The sequence below is a fragment of the Muntiacus reevesi genome, chromosome 3 (genome assembly GCF_963930625.1).
Source record: "Muntiacus reevesi chromosome 3, mMunRee1.1, whole genome shotgun sequence".
In the NCBI taxonomy this organism is placed as follows: Eukaryota; Metazoa; Chordata; class Mammalia; order Artiodactyla; family Cervidae; genus Muntiacus; species Muntiacus reevesi.
The window spans coordinates 120,963,123-120,984,203 of record NC_089251.1 but is presented as its reverse complement, the minus strand read 5'-3'; the positions used below and the strand labels follow the sequence as shown (position 1 = coordinate 120,984,203).

The window sequence follows — 21,081 nt, the reverse complement described above, 5'->3', positions numbered from 1 at the left end:
TAAGTCGTGACCAACTCTTTGCCACTCCATGGGCTGTAGCCTGCCAGACTCCTCTGTCCATGGAAATCTGCCAGGCAAGAATACTGGAGTGGATTGCCATTTCCTCCTCCAGCGGATTTTCCTGATCCAGGAATCGAAGTGCTGTCTCCTGCATTGGCAAGTGGGTTCTGCACGACCGAGCCACCAGTTGAAACCCACTGTTTACATTGGAAGGGAATAATTTACAGTGGAACTTAAATATGCCCTTAGGGGCTAAAGTGAAAGTGTTAGTGACTCAGTTGTGTCTGACTCTTTGTGATCCTAGGCCACCAGGCTTCTCTGTCCATGGAATTGTCCAGGCAAGAATACTGGAGAGGTTTTGAGTGCCCTATTTCATGCATTGAACTTGGACTGGTGATCAATTTCACATATGGTAATACACATGTTTCAATGCTATTCTCTCAAATCATCCCACCCTTGCTTTCTCCCACAGAGTTCAAAAGTCTGTTCTTTACATCTGTGTCTCTTTTGATGTCTCACCTATAGGGTTGTTCTTACCATCTTTCTAAATTCCATGCATATATGTTAATATACTGTATTGGTATTTTTCTTTCTGACTTACTTCACTCTGTATAATAGGGTCCAGTTTGATCCACCTCATTCAATGAGATGGGGAGGGAGGTGAAAGTGGGTTCAGGATGGGGGACACATGTACACCTGTGGCTGATGCATGTCAATGTATGGCAAAAATCACCACAATATTGTAAAGTAATTAGTCTCCAATCAAAATAAATAAATTAATTTAAAATAAGAAAAAAGAATACTGGAATGGGTAGCCATTCCCTTCTTAAAGGAATCTTCCGGACCCAGGGATCAAACCCAGGTCTCCCACGTTGCAGGCAGATTCTTCATTGCTTGCCACTAGGGAAGAACAAAACAAAAACCTGCAGCAGTACAAGAAAGTAGGAAAGAATTATGCTTAACTTCTGCCCCCCCTAATAATCATGCAATTAAATAAAAGCCAGAGAAGCTCCAAGCGGTTTTTTTGGTTGTTGTTTTTTTTGTTTCATATTTTTTCTTAACTTTCATTTCCGATTGATTTTCCAGTGAAATGGGCATTATCCTACAGTTGAAATATGTCTGTGTTCAGAAACTCCAGGCTTGGGAGCCCATCACAGCTGACCTCATCATTAAACAGAGGTTGCATCATTTTTGCACCTTCCACTCTTATCTCTCTCCTGTGGGTTTCACCCTGACACAAGGTAATTCATTTTCTATAAAATGGTTATTTGTACCTCTTGGAAATTTATCCTCTTATAATAAAGAAGGTTGCACAATTACCCTCTGTTCCTGTTTAAAGCACAGTCAAGCTGTTGGAATCCGCCCATGCAAAGTTCCCTTCACCTTCCAGAGAAGATACCTTTCAGGCCAGCTGGTGCCGCCCTGAGCCACACATCGTGTGGGGGCAGTAGACTCAGCCCCCAGGGCTGTGATGAGCACACTGTTCCTAGTTTCTAGGGTGCACGTTGCTCTGACAGAGAGACATCATACTCATTTCTGAATCCATGCAAAAGAGAACATGTTTCTCAACTAGTAGAGCTCTCTGGAGCCACAGGAGCATCCATTCTTCCATGATATATTCTCATTAGAATACAAACTAACCAGAGAAGATAGTCTCTTAAAATTTCACCTCTTGTTTTTAAGCACCCAATGAAACAAACTGCAGCTGCGAAATTAGAAAACACTTGCTGTTTGGAAGAAAAGCTATGACAAACCTAGACAGTGTATTTAAAAAGCGAAGATATCACTTTGCTGAAAAAATTCCATATAATCAAAGCTATGGTTTTTCTAGTAGTCATATATGGATGTGAGAGTTGGACCATAAAAAGGCTGAGGGCCAAAGAATTAAGGCTTTTGAACAGTGGTGTTGGAGAAGACTCTTGAGAGTCCCTTGGACTGCAAGGAGATCAAACCAGTCAATCCTAAAGGAAATAACCTTGAATATTCATTGGAAGGATTGATGCTGAAGCTCCAGTAATTTGGCCACCTGATGCGAAGAGACAACTCACTGGAAAAGACCCTGATGCTGCGAAAGATTGAGGGCAAAAAAGGGGGTGACGTGAGATGGCTGGATGGCATCACCAACTCAATGGACATGAGTCTGAGCAAACTCTGGGAGATAGTAAAGGATACGGGAGCTTGGCGTGCTGCAGTCCATGGGGTCACAATGAGTCAGACATGACTTAGTGACTGAACAACAGCAGACAGACATGTGGCTGGTGGTGGGGAATGGACTGGGAGTTTGGGATTAGCAGATGCAAACTATTATATATAGAATGAATAAACAGTAAGGCCCTATGGTGTAGTGTGGGGAAATATATTCAATATCCTGTGATAAACCATAATAGAAAAGAATATGAAAAAGAATATATAAAGACTGTATATATACACATACATACATATATAATTTGAATCATGTTGCTGTACACCAGAAATGAATACAACATTGTAAATCAAATCAACTACACTTCAATTAAAAATAGTTTCACTGATATTTTTACTGTAGTTAGTAAACTATTGCTTTAGAGATTATACAGAGACAATTTTTAACTCTTGACTAAATTATATTTTCTGATTGTGATTTAAATTAAAAGCTACTTCTGTGTTTTTTTAAATAAAAATTAAAAAAAATAAACCAAGGCAGGAAATTGAAGGGATAATATTTCAGAGACTGTAAAAATGTGTTTTTCATGCATTATCCTGCCTATTAAGCATCCTTTCATTTTTTATCCATCTGTCCTGTATCATTGCTCTTTCTCCTTATTGTGACCATATCCAGGATACCTAATCTGAAAATTCAGCTCCGGTGGATGGGTGGATGTTCCTTTAAAAGTGCAAACCACAGAATGTATGCTGAAAGACACTGCAACCTCGGCCTCAGGGCAGAAGATTCTTCAGCTTCTCTTCTTCAGCATAGGAATTAAAAAGCCAAGAAATGGAGAGAGCCTTTGCCCTTTCTATTTGGGTACTCCTGAGGCTCAATTATTTGAATCCCACTGACTCAATGACACTTGCTGGGACTATTGGACTTTCCCAATCACAGTGAAAATAAATCTACTGTTGCAATCACAGGATGAAATAAACTTGAGAGAAGCTAAGTATCAAGCTTATAAAATGTAGACTTGTATACAAACTGCATACGTGGAGTTGGGAATCTGGGAAAGAGGAGGTAGCTCATTTCATATGCTCCAATTAAGTCATCCTGACTTAGTGTTGACAGGGCCTCCTGGGACTGAGCTAGCCCTCAGACAGACGGGTACATGTCAGAAAGACAGACCATCATTCCGTCATCTGTCATGTTACTGAGGGCCTCTAGTTGAGAGCTGAGAGTGAATCTCATTCCAATCAGGGCTCTAGGCCTTTAAACGAGCAGTTAGTCATTTCCCGCTTCTCTCTGTCAGGTATATTGAGAGACAGATACGATTTCATTTGAAAAAAAAGGTTTTTGCTTCTTAAAAAAAAAAAGACACTGATGCAGAGCACATTCCGAGGCTGTGCTAGAATTATTTACAAACATATATGAATAATCACTGAAACTTCAGCGTGAGTTATTAAACATATAAAGAGACAGAAACCTGTCTTTCTCTTTGGCACCAAACAAATTTTAGGAGTGTTAGTTAAACCAAGTTAGAATATATTGGCATAATATTTTGAGCACCTTAAGATTGTAAGTTCAGAGGTTCTTCAGTTATCTTTGTTATTGCTTCAAGTTTCAAAGATTTTTCTCTCGCTTGTGGCATTTTATATTTGAGTCCTTTGGATTTTAATATTACTCTGAGTTTTGTTTTTGATGCAAACCAATTGCAGATAACTAGAAAGCCATTGAGTTTTGGTTTTAAAATCATGAGAGTCCAATAATCCTTTCTTTCACAAATGCATTAGGCTCTTTCTTTAATGTATATTAAGCCTGGTGTATGAATATATGTCCTTACCTTTGGTCATATTTCTGCACTTGACTAAAATTCTCTTTCCTGCCTTCTTTGTTTAGATAATGTTTTCCTATTTTTCATGCTGTAACTTAAAAACAAAATCACATCTCAGACATCTACTTTGATGGGTAGCTTTCTCCATCACCTCTCTGACCAGAAATAACTTTTCACTCTCCTGTGATCCCACCTTCCTCATTTGTATCATTGGTGCTAATGTATCACACTGAAGTAGCTGAGAAAATCTGAAATTTCCCCCAGCCCTGTGGAGTGTCTGGTAGATATGACTTATCTAGCTTTATTTATTTTTAAAATGCTCTTATTTTTCTACAGGTAATATGGTCATTACAATAAATAAAGCAAAAAATAATAAGAGATATGTAAAGGTAAAACCAATCATTTCAACCCTCTCTCACCTCTTCCTTCTTCCAATACCTGCCACTGCAGTGAACAAATTTAATAGCTTAATCTATATCTTTCTACATCCTTCTCCAAGCGAATCTATATTGATATACCTATGTGTTTAAAGATACAGATCTCTCTATCTCCATCTGTATCTTTATATCTTTATCTGTTTATCAGTATGTATATGTGTATACACCGATATAAAGATCTTATTTTGCAACAATATAATTTTACTATATATAACAACTTTTCTCTCATGGACACCCATATATCTAACTTTCTCTCTATATTTTTTCTTCTAGTGTTGCACACATACACTATAGCTTTCAATAAATGGGATCACAATACATGTTAAGCAACGGTTAGCACTGGACATGGAATAACTGGCTGGTTCAGAATTGGGAAAGGATCTCATCAAGGTTGCATATTGTCATTCTGCTTATTTAACTTTTATGTAGAGTACATCATGCAAAATGCCAGGCTGGATGAATCACAAGCTAGAGTCAAGATTGCTGGGAGAAATATCAACAACCTCAGGTATGCAGATGATACTATTCTAATGGCAGAAAGTGAAGAGGAACTAAAAAGCCTCTTGATGAGGGTGAAAGGGGAGAGTGAAAAAGCTGGCTAAAACCTCAACATTCAAAAAACTAAGATCATGGCATCCGGTCTCATCACTTCATGGCAAATAGATGAGGAAAAAGTGGAAACAGTAACAGATTTTATTTTCTTGGGCTCCAAAGTCACTGTGGATGGTGACTGCAGTCTTGAAATTAAAAGACTCTTGTTTCTTGGAAGAGAGGTTATGACAAACCTAGACAGTCTATTAAAAAGCAGAGATATCACTTTGCTGACTGAAGTCTGAATACTCAAAACTATGGTTTTCCAGTAGTCATGTACAGATGTGAGAGCTGGGGTCATAAAGAGTCAGACACGACTTATCCACTGAAAAATAACAACAAACAGTATATGTTGGTTTTTCATCTGCAATATGTGAGTGAGTATTCTGTGGGGCAGGCAATATGCTGAGGCAAAGTGCAATCTTTATTTTATCCATTTCCTTTTTACTGAATTTACTACTCTCACTGTCATTTTTGTGTTAAATCTCTGTTCTTCCACACTGTGATCTTATGACAAGAACTTGACATATAACATATATTCATGTGTGTCTACATATGTGTATATATATGTATATGTATGTATAGGTATATATGCATGTGTGTGCATGCTCAGTCATGTCTGACTCTTTGTGACCACATGACTGTAGCCTGCCAGGCTCCTCTGTCCACAGGATTGTCTCAGCAAAAATGGTGGAGTGGGTTGCCATTTCCTCCTCCTTGGGGATCTTCCCAACGCAGGGATTGCACTCGAGTCTTCTGCTTCTCCTATATTGCAGGAGGATTCTTTACGCCTGAGCCAGCAAAGAAGCCCTTCTTTAAATTCCTCCAAGGATAATAGTGACATATGCCCAGCTCAATCTTCTGTATGACTACATTCTGGTTTATGAGCTGAGGTAGGGTAATTTTTTCAAATTGTTAATGGGAATTTGCTTACAGGTTTGTTTGTTTGTTGTTGTTGTTGTTTTTCTCTTGCTGCCATTGTGAAGAAATGCTATATTAAAGATTTTTATTTTCGGTTACTTTTATGGTTTCAACACACACACACACACAAAATGGCATTTGGGGGTTGAAGGGCACATAATTTAAGTTCTAACAAATGTTTTTTTGTTTACTATTTAAACAGCTTAGAACAATTTAAATGCCCATCAGCAATATGTGAAAATATCCCTTTCCCTACCAGTATTATAGGAATATTGCTCTTTTAAACTTTTGCTTTTATCATTAAGTATCATAAAAGCATGCTTCCTTGGTGAAGTGCATGGTCTTCCTTGCTCTTTTTTTTTTTTTTTTTTTTTTTACAGTCTGCTTTTTAATGGAAGAATTCAGTTCCTATGCACTTACTTTGCCATTTCATTTTTGTTAACCCCCTCCAGTAGCTTGGCAAATCATTTAAATCTATAGGTTCAGGTCTTTTTAAAATTCAGGCAAAGATTTCTTATTTAATTATTGTTTTCCTTTCATGTTCCTTTTTCTCCTTCAGAAGGTCCTGTCATTCTCATACTAGATTTCTGAGGTTTTTCATACGGATTTATTTTCTAAAATAAGCAGTTAAGAGATATTTCTTTTCCTTTCTCTCCTATACTACAAATTTAAATCTCTATAATGACTGTATCCCACTCAACGTATTTAGTTATGAAATGATGATTTTCAGTTTTAAGAATTCATTTTTGTGTGTGTGTGTGTTGTTAGTATTTTTTTTTTAAAGTGTTTTAGACTTACAGTCCAAGCCAGCCTATAAGTCCCCATGTCTGCCCCAGTCAAGAGATGCAGCTATGTTGGAGTGAGTTGGGTGAGAAAGTCAGAGCTCCTTAAGCGACCACCTTCCAGGGTTATTCTGATTTCATTCATCATTAGATTATCTGATCCTTGCATTATACCTAGTATACAGAAAGTACCCTATTGATGGGGCTTCCCAGGTGGCTCAGTGGTAAAGAAGTTGCTTGCCAATGCAGGAAAAGTGAGTTTGATCCCTGGATCAGGAAGATCCCCTGGAGAATGAAATGGCAACCTACTCCCATATTCTTGCCTGGGAAATCCTATGGACAGTGGAGCCTGGAAGGCTATAGTCCCCGGGGTTGCAAAAGAGTCAGACAGGACTGAGCAAGCACAAACATGTATCTGCACATATATGCATATTTTCTGAAAAGCCATATTATTTTCCATAGCAATCATCCCAATTTACATTCCCACCAACAGTGCAGGAGTTCCCTTTTCTCCACATCCTTGCCAACACTTGCTATTTATTGTCTTTTTTTGATGATAGCCATTCTGACAGGTGTGTGGTGGTATCTCACTGTGGTACTGATTTGCATTTCCCTGACAATAGGTGATATTAAGCACCATTTTATACATCTTATGCCATCTGTATATCTTCTTTTGATAAATATCTATTCAAGTCCTTTGTTCATTTTTAAATCAGATTTTTTTTTTTGCTATTGAATTTTGTGAGTTCCTTATATACTTTGTATGTTAACTTCCCATCAGATATGGATGTGTGATTTGCAAATATCTTCTTCTGTTCCATTGGCCACCCCTTCATTTTGTTGATCATTTCTTTTGCTGTTCAGAAGCTTTTATATGTGATCTACTCCAAATAACTTATTTTTGTTTGTCATACCAAAAAAATCATTGCCAAGACTAAGTCAAGCAGCTTTCCCCTTATGTTTTCTCCCGGTAGTTTAACAATTTCAGGCCTTATTTTAAACCTTTACTCCATTTGGAGTTAATATGCAGCTTTTCAAACACCGTTTATTAAAGAGATTATCTCTTGTATATTTTTGGCCCCCTTGACAAATATTAATTGACCATATATATGTGGGTTTACTTATATCTTCTTGATGAATTCACCCCTTTATTGTTATGTGATGGGCTTCTTTGTCTCTCTTAAACATTTTTAACTTAAAATTTTCTTTTGTTTGATATGTCTAGCTACCTCTTTTCTTTTCCTCTGTTTATCATTTCTTCTATCTTTTTTGCACTTCCTCACTCTCAGTCTACGTGTGTCCTTAAAGCTTAAACAAATCTCTCAAAGGCAGCATATGATAAGACATTGTTTTTTAAATACTCGAATTCAAGGTGGGAACCATATTAATCTATCCATACTAGACTAAAGTTATTCAGAAGTCACTTATGTGTAATTTTGTTAAAGGAAGCACGCTGACTGAAACCGCCCACTCTGGCCAGGCACCATAGTAACCATTTGCATGAGTTGTTTTAGGACAGGAGGTCCTGGTAAGGAACACGGAACTAATAAGCCTGAACACGGAAGAGTTCAGGAAAGGTCAAAAGGAGACACCACATGTCCGAGAAACTCCCAGAATCCTTCTCTCTGGCATCCATCTTTGCTGAACAAGGCGTGCACCACCAAGAAGGACTCTGAGTCAGAACAATTGGCTAAAGACAACCCGGAAACTAATCCCATCACCATAAAACCTGAGACTTTGCGCCACGTGGCAGAGCTGTTCTGGGTTCCCTTACCCTCCTGCTCTCCACCCGGGTGCCCTTTCCCAATAAAATCTCTTGCTTTGTCAGCACATGTGTCTCCTTGGACAATTCATTTCCGAGTGTTAGACAAGAGCCCAGTTTCGGGCCCTGGAAGAGGTCCCCTTCCTGCAACAATATGATACTGCATTTTCCAGAAGTCATCATACCTTTGTATACATCACGAGCTTGTTTATGATGTAACACTAACACTCCTTCATTAATAAATGGGGTCAGTTTTTCTTCCCCTTTTATCTGAGTAGGCCTGTGTCTACAGTACCCATGCTGGAGAAACCACCTGGAGAAGCCACAGGAAATAAAAAGACACACATAACAAGGCCCAGCGGTTTGAGATCCTGGTTGTTTGAGCTTTTCCAGCTCAGATATCAGATGTGTATGAACAAGCTTTCAGATGATTCCAGTCCTCAGCCTCTGGCTAACTTACTCAGCTCAGTGGAGCCAGCCATCCAGTCTTCCAACTGTGACCCAGACCTAAAGAGCAGAAACAAGCCACTCTCCTCCCCCTCTCACCACCAATCCTCCCATATACCCACGGAATGTATGAGCATACTGAAAGCTGTTTTATGGTACTAAGGTTTGGGCTAATTTGTTTGTGCATCTGTACTAACTAGAAGAGATGATTGGAAAAACATAAAGATGGAAAAGACTTTCCAAGATGGAAAGAAGATACTTTCAAAGATGGAAAAGAATTTTGAGAACATCTGGTTAAAGCAGCTTATTTTACAGATGATACAATTAGCTCAGAGAGTCAGAATAATTGACCCATTATCTAACAGCTCATTAATGACACTGCAATGGTCTTATTCTCCTTGTGATATGTGAGGAGAATGATGGTCTGGTAGAGAAAACTTATATGAGTTGTTGGATTGGCATAAACCTTCTCTCTGAATGAATATTGGTTCATATAGCTCCAGATACTCAGCATGGGTGAGGCTGGACCTGTGAGGTTTCCCCAAAGTTACTGCCTGTCTACCCACTAGGCAGAGCCAATCTAGAAATGAGAATTGCATACGTGTAATAAAGCACAAGCTGGAATCAAGATTGCTGGGAGAAATATCAGTAACCTCAGATATGCAGATGACACCACCCTTATCGCAGAAAATGAAGAAGAACTAAGGAGCCTCTTGATGAAAGTGAAAGAGGAGAGTGAAAAAGTTGGCTTAAAGCTCAATATTCAGAAAACTAAGGTCATGGCATCTGGTCCCACTTCATGGCAAATAGATGGGGAAACAGTAGGAACAGTGGCAGACTTTATTTTGAGGGGCTCCAAAATCACTGCAGATGGTGACTGCAGCCATGAAATTAAAAGACGCTTACTCCCTGGAAGGAAGGTTATGACCAACCTAGACAGCATATTAAAAAGCAGAGACATTACTTTGCCCACAAAGGTTCGTCTAGTCAAGGCTATAGTTTTTCCAGTAGTCATGTATGGATGTGAAACTTGGACTATAAAGAAAGCTGAGTGCAGAAGAATTGATGCTTTTGAACCATGGTGTTGGCGAAGATTCTTGAGAGTCCCTTGGACTACAAGGAGATCCAACCAATTCATCCTAAAGGAGAGCAGTCCTTGGTGTTCACTGGAAGGACTGATGTTGAAGCTGAAACTCCAATACTTTGACCACCTGATGTGAAGAGCTGACTCATTTGAAAAGACCCTGATGCTGGGAAAGATTGAGGGCAGGAGTAGGGGATGACAGAGGATGAGATGCTTGGATGGCATCACCGACTCAATGAATATGAGTTTGGGTAAACTCCAGAAGTTGGTGATGGACAGGGAGGCCTGGCATGCTGCAGTCCATGGGGTCATAGAGTTGGACACGACTGAGAGACTTAACAGAACTGAGCTGAATAAAGCATGTGGGTATTAGGTGAAGGCCCACAGGGTTGCAAAGAGTCAGACACGACTGAGCGACTTAACTTAACTTAACTTAACTTAACTTAACTTAGGGGGATGCAGGAATTTTTCCAACTCTGATTCAGTCAGATGTGTGAAATGGAATATTTCCTGCCAAATCAATAAACAAAGATGTAATAGCCTACAGTGCTTTCAAGCCTCCAAATGCCCCCAAAAAGGAAAACAAAGCCTGGAATCCAGCAGACATTGCCTCACCCACCCTCCCATGGCCATTGCTGAGGAGCTGGGCTGGGGGAGGGGGAATAAGAGAAGTACAAAAATAGGATGCTGGCCCCAGATACTAGAGGTGCATTTGAAAGGAATGACTTCCATAATCCCAGACTCTTGCATCTTTCCATACCTAGAAGAGCGCTAAATTTCTTAAGATAGCTGGTTTTCCTTAATTAACAGTTATCTTTGATGTTCAGACTGCCTGCCCTTCTTTGTTACAAACTTCTTTTTATCCTGACTCCTTTCCCTGCCTCCTCAGGCAAGTTTTCCAGGGTTACCTGAGACGCTGCCTCCCGGGCTTGAAGTTCTAATGTTCCCAGCAAATAAAACACTCTCTACTTTCAGGTTGTGACTATATTTTTTAGTTAACATATGACTACTGAAGGAGACAATCTACAAAATTTAGGTGAGTAGTCTATAAAAACTGCATTAATAATGTACTGCTGAACATGCAGAAAGGATATATGCCTCAGAGCTCTCCAAATTACATCAACATATCAATAATTATGGGGCTTCCCATTGGCTCAGTGGTAAAGAATATGCTTGCCAATGTAGGAGAGGTGGGCTCTATCTCTGGGTCAGCAAGACCCCCTGGAGAAGGAAATAGCAACCCACTCAGGTATTCTTGCCTGGGAAATCCCATGGGCAGAGGAACCTGGCCAGCTACAGTCCATGGGGTTGCAAAGGAGTCAGATACAACTTAGTAACTAAACAACAACAACGAATCAGTAATTACATAATTTCTGGTGCACTCTGAAGTCTGAAACCACTGCCACATGACCGCTATACTTTATCTGTTTAGAGTAAAACGTACTGCCTTTAGGATAATGAGGCCTGAAGGTTTATATGCCTCAGCTACTCTGGGAGTAATTTTAATATATGCTACTTAAGGAGTTACTCTTACCATCATTTGAAACTTTTTTTTTGCATAAAATGCATTTGGATCTGAAGTTAGCCGTGAAATTGTGCCATAAGAAAGACCAAGGTGGGGGAGGAGCCAAGATGGCAGAGGAGTAGGACGGGGAGACCACTTTCTCTCCTACAAATTCATCAAAAGAATAATTGAACGCAGAGCAAACTTCACAAAACAACTTCTGATCGCTAGCTGAGGTCATCAGGCGCCCAGAAAAGCAGCCCATTGTCTTCGAAAGGAGGTAGGACAAAATATAAAAGATAAAAAGTGAGACAAAAGAGCTAAGGACGGAGATCCGTTCTGGGAAGGGAGTCTTAATAGAGGACGTTTCCAGACACCGGGAAACCTTCGCACTGGCGGGCCTGGGGGAAGTGTTTGAATCTCTGAGGGCAGGGAAACAATAAATAAAACCCACGAGCCTAAAAGCAACTCCCAGCAGAAAAGTACCCCAGACACCCCCATCCGCCACCAGCAAGTGGGGGCGGAACAGAGAGGAGCGGGCAGCATTGCTTGGGGTAGGGTCCGGGCCTGAGTGCCCTGAGGACAATCAGAAGGAGCTTTTGTGAGTTGCCAACTTGAACTGTGGGAGAACAAAAGAGAGAAAAAATTAACTGGCCAGAAGACATTGCCGGCCATTCGCAGAATAAAGGGACCGAGCAAGTCCAGAGAAGAGCTCGCAGGCTGCGGACAGGCCCAGCCCCGCAAGAGGCTGGAGGCAGGGGGGAGGGGAAAGGGGCAGGCTCGGCCCCAAGGACCGCATCCCCTACCGCACTGCAAACAGGCCTCCAGTTTCTAATCAAAGACCTCCTGAGATTCTGGATGGTCGACATCCACTGGGAGGGTCGCGGCGAGACACAGGGCGCACGCACCCAACCAGTGCGGCGGGGATTGGGGCTGGGGACGCGGAGGGCAGAAGGCGCACGCACCCGACTGGCGCGGGCGGAAACTGAGACTGGGACCGCGGAAGGGAGTAGGCGCACCGCACCTGGGGAGGGTGCGCCCGTAAAGCCCCTGGCTGCCTGAGCCGCTCTGATGGGGAAGGCACAAAGAGCAGGCACAGCTTTTTGTTCTGCGCTTTTGTGGAACACCCAAGGGCTGGAACCGCGCGCAGCGCGGGCGCTCTCCATACAGAGCAGCCGGGAGCCTGAGCAGCACAGACGGAGAAAATAGCGCCAGCCCCTCCCCGCAGCGCCAGCCCCTCCCTGCAGCGCGACGGAACTAGCTACCTGAATAAGAGACCACTTCCGCCCGCCTGTGTCAGGGCGGAAATGAGGCGCGGAAGAGACCGGCAAACAGAAGCCAATAAACAAAGGGAACCGCTTCAGAAGGGACCGGTGCAACAGATTAAAATCCCTGTAGGTAACACCGACTACACCGGAAGGGGCCTGTAGATATCGAGAAGTGTAAGCTGGAACGAGGAGCTATCTGAAACTGAGCCGAACCCACACTAACCTCAACAGCTCCAGAGAAATTCCTAGGTATATTTTTACTTTTCTTTGTTGTTTTTTTTTAAGTAAGAAAAAAAAAATTTTTTTAATTTTAATTTTTTCTTTTTCTCTTTTATTTTCCTTTAAAATTCCCTATTACTCCCCCATTACTCCTTAACTTTCATTTTCACAGATTTTTACGATTGTTTTAATTAGGGAAAAATTTTTTTTCTTTCTTTCTTATTTTTTCTTCTTTTTTTTTTCTTTTTCTCTTCTATTTTCTATTTTTCTTTTTCTCCTATTTCTTTTAAAGTCCTCTACTACTCCTCTACTACTCCTTAATTTTCATTTTCAATACACTATAACCTTACAAAAAAAAAAAAAAGAAGAGAAGCCCTATTTTTAAACTGAACTTCATATGTATTTCTAAAATTTTTTGTGTGTGTTTTGGTTTTTGTTTTTAATATAGTATTTTTAAGAGTCTAACCTCTACTCTAGATTTTTAATTTTTTTTTCAGTATATGATATAAATTGTGGACATTTAAGAACCAAATATTCAGTTCCCATTTTTATTCAGGAGTGTGTTGATTATTCTCTCCCAATCTTGACTCTCTGTTTTCTACCTCAGAACACCTCTATTTCCTCCTTCCCCCTTCTCTTCCCAGTCCAATTATGTGAATCTTTGTGGGTGTGTGGGCTACGGAGAACACTCTGGGAACAGACAACTGTGTAGATCTGTCTCTCTCCTCTTGAGTCCCCCTTTTTCTCCTCCTGCTCATCTCTATCTCCCTCCTCCCTCTCCTCTTCTTCATGTAACTCTGTGAACCTCTCTGGGTGTCCCTAACGGGGGAGAATCTTTTTGCCATTAACGTAGAAGTTTTATTATCAGTGCTGTATAGTTGGAGAAGTTCTGAGACTACAGGAAGAATATAACTGAAATCCAGAGGCAGGAGACTTAAGCCCAAAACCTGAGAACACCAGAAAACTCCTGACTACATGGAACTTTAAGTAATAGGTAACCGTCCAAAAGCCTCCATACATACACTGAAACCAACCACCACCCAAGAGCCAATAAGTTTTAGAGCAAGACATACCACGCAAATTCTCCAGCAACACAGGCACATAGCCCTGAACATCAACATATAGGCTGCCCAAGGTCACACCTAACACATAGACCCATCTCAAAACTCATTACTGGGCACTCCATTGCTCTCCAAAGAGAAGAAATCAAGTTCCACGCACCAGAACACCGACGCAAGCTTCCCTAACCAGGAAACCTTGACAAGCCAATCGTCAACAAACTATAAAACACTGATGAAAGAAATCAAAGAGGACACAAACAGATGGAGAAACATACCGTGTTCATGGATTGGAAGAATCAATATTGTCAAAATGGCTATTCTACCCAAAGCAATCTATAGATTCAATGCAATCCCTATCAAGCTACCAACGGTATTTTTCACAGAACTAGAACAAATAATTTCACAATTTGTATGGAAATACAAAAAACCTCGAATAGCCAAAGCAGTCTTGAAAAAGAAGAATGGAACTGGAGGAATCAACCTGCCTGACTTCAGACTCTACTACAAAGCCACAGTCATCAAGACAGTATGGTACTGGCACAAAGACAGAAATATAGATCAATGGAACAGAATAGAAAGCTCAGAGATAAATCCACGAACCTATGGACGCCTTATCTTTGACAAAGGAGGCAAGGATATACAATGGAAAAAGACAACCTCTTTAACAAGTGGTGCTGGGAAAACTGGTCAACCACTTGTAAAAGAATGAAACTAGAACACTTTCTAACACCATACACAAAAATAAACTCAAAATGGATTAAAGATCTAAATGTAAGACCAGAAACTATAAAACTCCTAGAGGAGAACATAGGCAAAACACTCTCCGACATAAATCACAGCAAGATCCTCTATGATCCACCTCCCAGAATATTGGAAATAAAAGCAAAAATAAACAAATGGGACCTGATGAAACTTAAAAGCTTTTGCACAACAAAGGAAACTATAAGTAAGGTGAAAAGACAGCCCTCAGATTGGGAGAAAATAATAGCAAATGAAGAAACAGACAAAGGATTAACCTCAAAAATATACAAGCAACTCCTGAAGCTCAATTCCAGAAAAATAAACGACCCAATCAAAAAATAGGCCAAAGAACTAAACAGACATTTCTCCAAAGAAGACATACAGATGGCTAACAAACACATGAAAAGATGCTCCACATCACTCATCATCAGAGAAATGCAAATCAAAACCACAATGAGGTACCATTACACGCCAGTCAGGATGGCTGCTATCCAAAAGTCTACAAGCAATAAATGCTGGAGAGGGTGTGGAGAAAAGGGAACTCTCTTATACTGTTGGTGGGAATGCAAACTAGTACGGCCACTATGGAAAACAGTGTGGAGATATCTTAAAAAACTGGAAATAGAACTGCTATATGACCCAGCAATACCACTTCTGGGCATACACACTGAGGAATCCAGATCTGAAAGAGACACGTGCACCCCAATGTTCATCGCAGCACTGTTTATAATAGCCAGGACATGGAAGCAACCTAAATTTCCATCAGCAGATGAATGGATAAGGAAGCTGTGGTACATATACACCATGGAATATTACTCAGCTGTTAAAATAAATTCATTTGAATCAGTTCTAATGAGATGGATGAAACTGGAGCCCATTATACAGAGTGAGGTAAGCCAGAAAGATAAAGACCATTACAGCACACTAACACATATATATGGAATTTAGAAAGATGGTAATGATAACCCTATATGCAAAACAGAAAAAGAGACACAGAAGTACAGAACAGACTTTTGAACTCTGTGGGAGAAAGTGAGGGTGGGATGTTTCGAGAGAACAGCATGTATATTATCTATGGTGAAACAGATCACCAGCCCAGGTGGGATGCATGAGACAAGTTCTCGGGCCTGGTGCACTGGGAAGACCCAGAGGAATTGGGTGGAGAGGGAGGTGGGAGGGGGGATCGGGATGGGGAATACGTGTAACTCTATGGCTGATTCATATCAATGTATGACAAAACCCACTGAAATGTTGTGAAGTAATTAGCTTCCAACTGAGAGGGTAACAGGCAGGAAGGCCAGGGGTCTCCAAATGGAGGAAAGAGGCTGTAAGTGCCAGACATTTTTCTCTCTCTTAACCGGCAGGAAAGAACAAACCAGCGATCTGGTTTTCCTTCTCTATACAAAATTAAAAGGAGGTTTCTCCTAACATTCTGTGTGGCCATGACACCTGGTCTCACCTAAAGCTAACTACTCCCAAACCTTGAGTTAACCAATACATTTCTTTTTCGTATGGAAATGTTGTCTTAAGCTATGTTAATGAACCCCAGACTCCATCTTCAAGTTGGTTCCGCCAAAGGGCCTAACTTACTTATTCAGGTATTGTTCCCCTAATCTATGTAAACGAAACTATTTGTTGGTACAAGATGCAAGTCAATAGTTTTATGGCCTGGGATGAATTATCTGGTGCCATTCTAGATTTTATGACATTCCTTTCTTTTCATTAACAGACTGTGACTATATAACATACAGCTAAAGACTAGGAGGGGGGTTCTCTTTTGCCCCCTTCTGATGCCTATGTCAGAAGCTTTCTCTATCTCCTTTATACTTTAATAAAACTTTATTACACAAAAGCTCTGAGCGATCCAGCCTCGTCTCTGGCCCCGGATTGAATTCGTCTCCTCCGGAGGCCAAGAATCCCGCGTCTTATCGTTCAGCAACAACCTTTCATCTTGGGGGCTCGTCCGGGATCCTTCAGGACAAGGTAAGGATGCTTGGAGCTCTAGTTCTTTATTCTCCTAGCGAACACGTTTTCCGCTGTACTTTACTAACTCTACGGTGTGCTTGTGTGAATAAATGAAAGGCCCTGCTCTGCGGTTCCTCGGCGACCTCATAAGGCTTATGGCAAAAACTTGTCAGGGGTTTATACCGACCTGCCAATGCCAAGAGGCAACCAATGTCCCCTTTGGGAACCGACCAGAAATGGGCAAAGCATGTGGACCGAACTCTTTTTTCTCGGTCAAACTTTTCGGTCTCTTTGACCATTTCATAACTCCTTGGGAATTAGAAGTACTAACCTTATCTATCGGATCTTGGGCTTTCAAGAGACTTGTAACCTATGTTGCTACTCTACTGTGGTCTAGGTCTCAAACTTGGATTGGTAGTCAGGAAGCGCCTAGCCTCGCTAGGCATGGAAAGTTCGGAAGCTAGATGGAGCTCTAACTCCCAGAGCATCTCTGATGTTAAAGGTTACTTGGATTGGAACTGCAGTGGTTTTTTTTCCCTTTAGTAACACTGGCTCTTAGTGGAGCAGAGGAGGCTCTTATACCGGTGTGGTGACTCTTGGAAGGAACATCTCAGTTTCATGTTTGTATCAGTCTTATTGTGGTCAGGAATATACTCCGGGTCGTGCACAGGCACTCAGGTGATGAATGTGTCCCCCAGAGGTCTTGGCTTGGGAGGCATTCCGGAAGGTTACTCTGATTGCACCCTGGGAGGCATCAGAGGCAAGCGAGGTGAAGAGCTGGACGTCAGTCAGGGATGCCATCAGGTCTACCCCTGGTGCATCCCCACCCCGTCTCGGTGGTAGAACCGGGAGGGACGAGTGTGACGCCTGCGTCGGTAAGGGACAGACTAAGTCCGACCAGGAAGGAAAAGCTTTTGGTGTAATGTCTGTCTACACCCCCATCTAGAGCAGGGAGGGACGCCTCCGGTAGAAAAATGGCGCTGGTCGCTTTTTTTCTCTCTTACAGATGGGAGCTAACAATTCCAGCCTCACTCCTTTGAACTGTATCCTGAAAAACTGGGATAGATTTGATCCCCAGGGCTTAAAGAAGACACACCTGGTCTTCCTATGTGATACTGCATGGCCGCGGTACCCACTGGAGAACGGCGAACGGTGGCCAGTTGGAGGGTCTCTTAAGTATAATACTGTTTTACAATTAGACCGGTTCTGTAAAAAGCAAGGGAAATGGGTAGAAGTAGCGTATGTGTTGCCCTTTTTCTCTCTGCGAAATATGCCAGACTTATGTCCTAAGGGTGTAGATTTGGGCGTGAAACCTTCCGCTCCCCCCTGTCCTCCTACTTTGCCTCCGTATCCCGGGCTCCAAGCTGAGGTTCAAACTGCTTTGGTCTCAGTGGAAACACAAACTGAGACTCAACCTGCTTCGGTCTCAGTGGAAACACAAACTGAGACTCAAAGTGCTTCGGTCTCAATGGGAACCCAAATTGAGATTCGAACTGCTCACGTAGAGGTCCAAACAACTCCTGTCTCAGTACGACTTCAGACTACTCTGGTTTCAGTAGAAACTCAGACTATCAAAGCAAGAGATGAGATGGAGGACAGGAGGCAAAGAGATAAAGAAAAGCAGGTTTCTCCAATATATCCCTGGGATATGCACAGAGCAGCCAGAGAGACTGAGGGACAGCCACTCATGCTGTTGCCTCTTCATGAAGTACCCACCGGGAGAAATTATCAGTCTATGAGAGTTAATAAGCCTTTTTCTTATCAAGAGATACAAAGAATTAAAGAGGATCTGGGAGACTATTTAGAGGACCCAGAAAAATATATTAGAGCTTTTAAAGGTGTTACTCTGCATTATGACCTTACTTGGAAGGATGTGATGTATATCTTGGGACAAACGTTGACTCCTGACTCAAAAGCTCGAGTTTTGGGTAAAGCGGTTGCTTATGGAGATGAATGGCTTGGTAATGAATCAGTGGGAAAGAGGGAGGACGAGATAACTGCCCTCCCCACTGGGAGTCAGGCGGTCCCAGCTACAGAACCAGACTGGGACTATAACACTGCTAAAGGAAGATGGGATCAGAGTCATTTTGTCAGATGTATTCTTGAAGGACTCAGGCAGGCGGGTTCTAAGCCTTTAAACTATGGCAAACTGGCAGACATAGAACAAGAAGAGAAGGAAGCTCCTGGTAAATTCCTAGACAGACTGAGAGAAGCCCTTCGCAGATTCACTGAGATTGATCCCGAAAGTGAAGAGGGGAAAGTGATCTTAAAGGATAGATTTCTCACTCAGTCGGCTCCAGATATTCGCCGTAAGTTATCAAAACGGGCGTATGGACCAAATCAGTCTTTAGATAATCTGTTACAACTGGCTCAGACAGTCTATTATGGTAGAGAATATGAGGAAAAGAAAGAAAGGCAGAGAAAGACGAAGGAAAAGGCGGAAGCCCTCGCAATGGCTATGAAAACCGTTCTTAAACAGCCTGAGAAAAATGCCCAGAGGGACCCAGGTGAAAAGGGATGGGCTTGCTATGGCTGTGGAAAGGAGGGGCATCTCAAGCGGGATTGCCCTCAGGCATCTAAGCCGCCCCCGGCTCCATGTCCGGTCTGCAAGGGACCACACTGGAGGAGAGACTGCCCCCAGAGGCGTAGGTCTCAGGGGTCTGACTCTCAAGACAATCAGGACTGAGGGTGCCCGGGGGTCCCCACACAAGCTCCCGTCCTAATTACACCTGAGGAACCCCGGGTATTGATAACGGTGGGAGGCCAATCCGTCAATTTCCTTTTAGATACTGGGGCAACTTACTCCGTGCTTACTGAAGCCCCTGGCCCACTTTCTTCCCGATCCGCTTCCGTAATGGGACTGTCTGGACGAGCCAAAAGGTATTACTTCAGTTATTCTCTATCATGCAACTGGGATTCTGTGCTATTTTCACACGAGTTTCTTATCGTGCCAGAATCACCCTCACCCCTTTTGGGGAGAGATATACTGAGCAAGGTCCATGCCTCTGTTTTCATGAATATGGAGCCCTCCCTTTCTCTCCCTTTAGTTGAACAAAATGTGAATCCTAGAGTATGGGCTGATGGAAAATCTGTGGGTCGAGCACAAAATGCTATTCCTGTAGTTGTCAAGCTCAAAGACCCCCACTTATTCCCACATAAGAAGCAGTATCCACTAAAACCTGAGGTTAAGGAAGGGTTAAAACCCATCATTGAGAATTTAAAGGAGCAGGGACTATTAGTTCCCTGTAACAGTCCATGCAACACTCCTATTTTGGGTATAAAGAAATCAAATGATAAGTGGAGATTAGTTCAAGATTTATGAATAATAAATGAGGCTGTGGTTCCTTTACACCCCGTGGTGCCTAATCCTTATACGCTATTGTCTGAAATTCCTGAACGAGCCAAATATTTTTCAGTAATTGATTTAAAAGATGCCTTCTATTCAGTGCCTTTGGCAGAGGAAAGTCAATTTCTATTTGCCTTTGAAGACCCTACTCAGCCAGCTTCTCAGTTAACCTGGACAGTTTTGCCCCAGGGATTTCGTGACAGTCCCCACTTATTTGGACAAAGTTTGTCACGGGATCTACAAAATTTTAATAGCTCTGAGGCGGTAGTGTTACAATATGTAGATGATATTTTGCTCTGTGCTGAGACAGAGGAAGCTTGTTCACGAGCCTCAGAAGATTTCTTAAACTTTTTGGCAAGTTGCGGTTACAAGGCATCAAGAGAAAAGGCTCAGCTTTGTCAACAATCTGTTAGATATCTGGGCCTAATCATATCAGAAGGGACTAGGGCCATAGGCCCCGAGAGAATTAAACCTATACTAAATCATCCCCTACCTATGACTTTAAGGCAATTGAGAGGATTTTTGGGAATCACAGGCTACTGTCGCATTTGGATTCCGGGTTATGGAGAACTTGCCCGGCCTTTATATAAACTTATAGCTGAAACTCAGCAGGCCCAAACCGACAAACTGGTTTGGTCTCCAGATACTCAAAAGGCTTTTAAGGTTCTTCAGACTGCTCTCCTGCAAGCTCCAGCTTTGAGTTTGCCCACAGGGTCAGAATTTAACTTGTTTGTCACTGAAAGGAAAGGTATGGCCTTGGGAGTTTTGACACAACCCCGGGGGCCTCACCAGCAACCTATTGCTTATCTAAGCAAAGAATTAGATGTAACTGCACGTGGGTGGCCCCACTGCCTAAGAGTAATTGGGGCAGCTGCTTTATTAGCACCTGAAGCTTTAAAAATAATTACTGGACGAAACCTTACTGTACTGACTTCTCATGATGTGAGTGGAATCTTAAATTCTAAGGTTAACATTTGGATGACAGACAGTA

The 21,081-nt window shown here is 41.9% G+C and overlaps 2 protein-coding genes across 2 annotated transcripts in view; one reads left to right on the top strand and one right to left on the bottom strand.

Annotated features, from left to right (window-relative positions):
* The window catches only part of SPHKAP (SPHK1 interactor, AKAP domain containing), a 186,441-nt gene that overhangs the window by 73,043 nt on the left and 92,317 nt on the right, over positions 1 to 21,081 (bottom strand). The window lies entirely within an intron of this gene.
* Positions 16,588 to 19,876, top strand: LOC136163180 (uncharacterized). The gene is made up of 3 exons (XM_065927620.1): positions 16,588 to 16,762; positions 17,751 to 17,972; positions 18,552 to 19,876. Exons 2-3 carry the CDS (start codon positions 17,751 to 17,753, stop codon positions 19,428 to 19,430), a joined length of 1,101 nt encoding a protein of 366 aa, XP_065783692.1. The 5' UTR covers positions 16,588 to 16,762; the 3' UTR covers positions 19,431 to 19,876.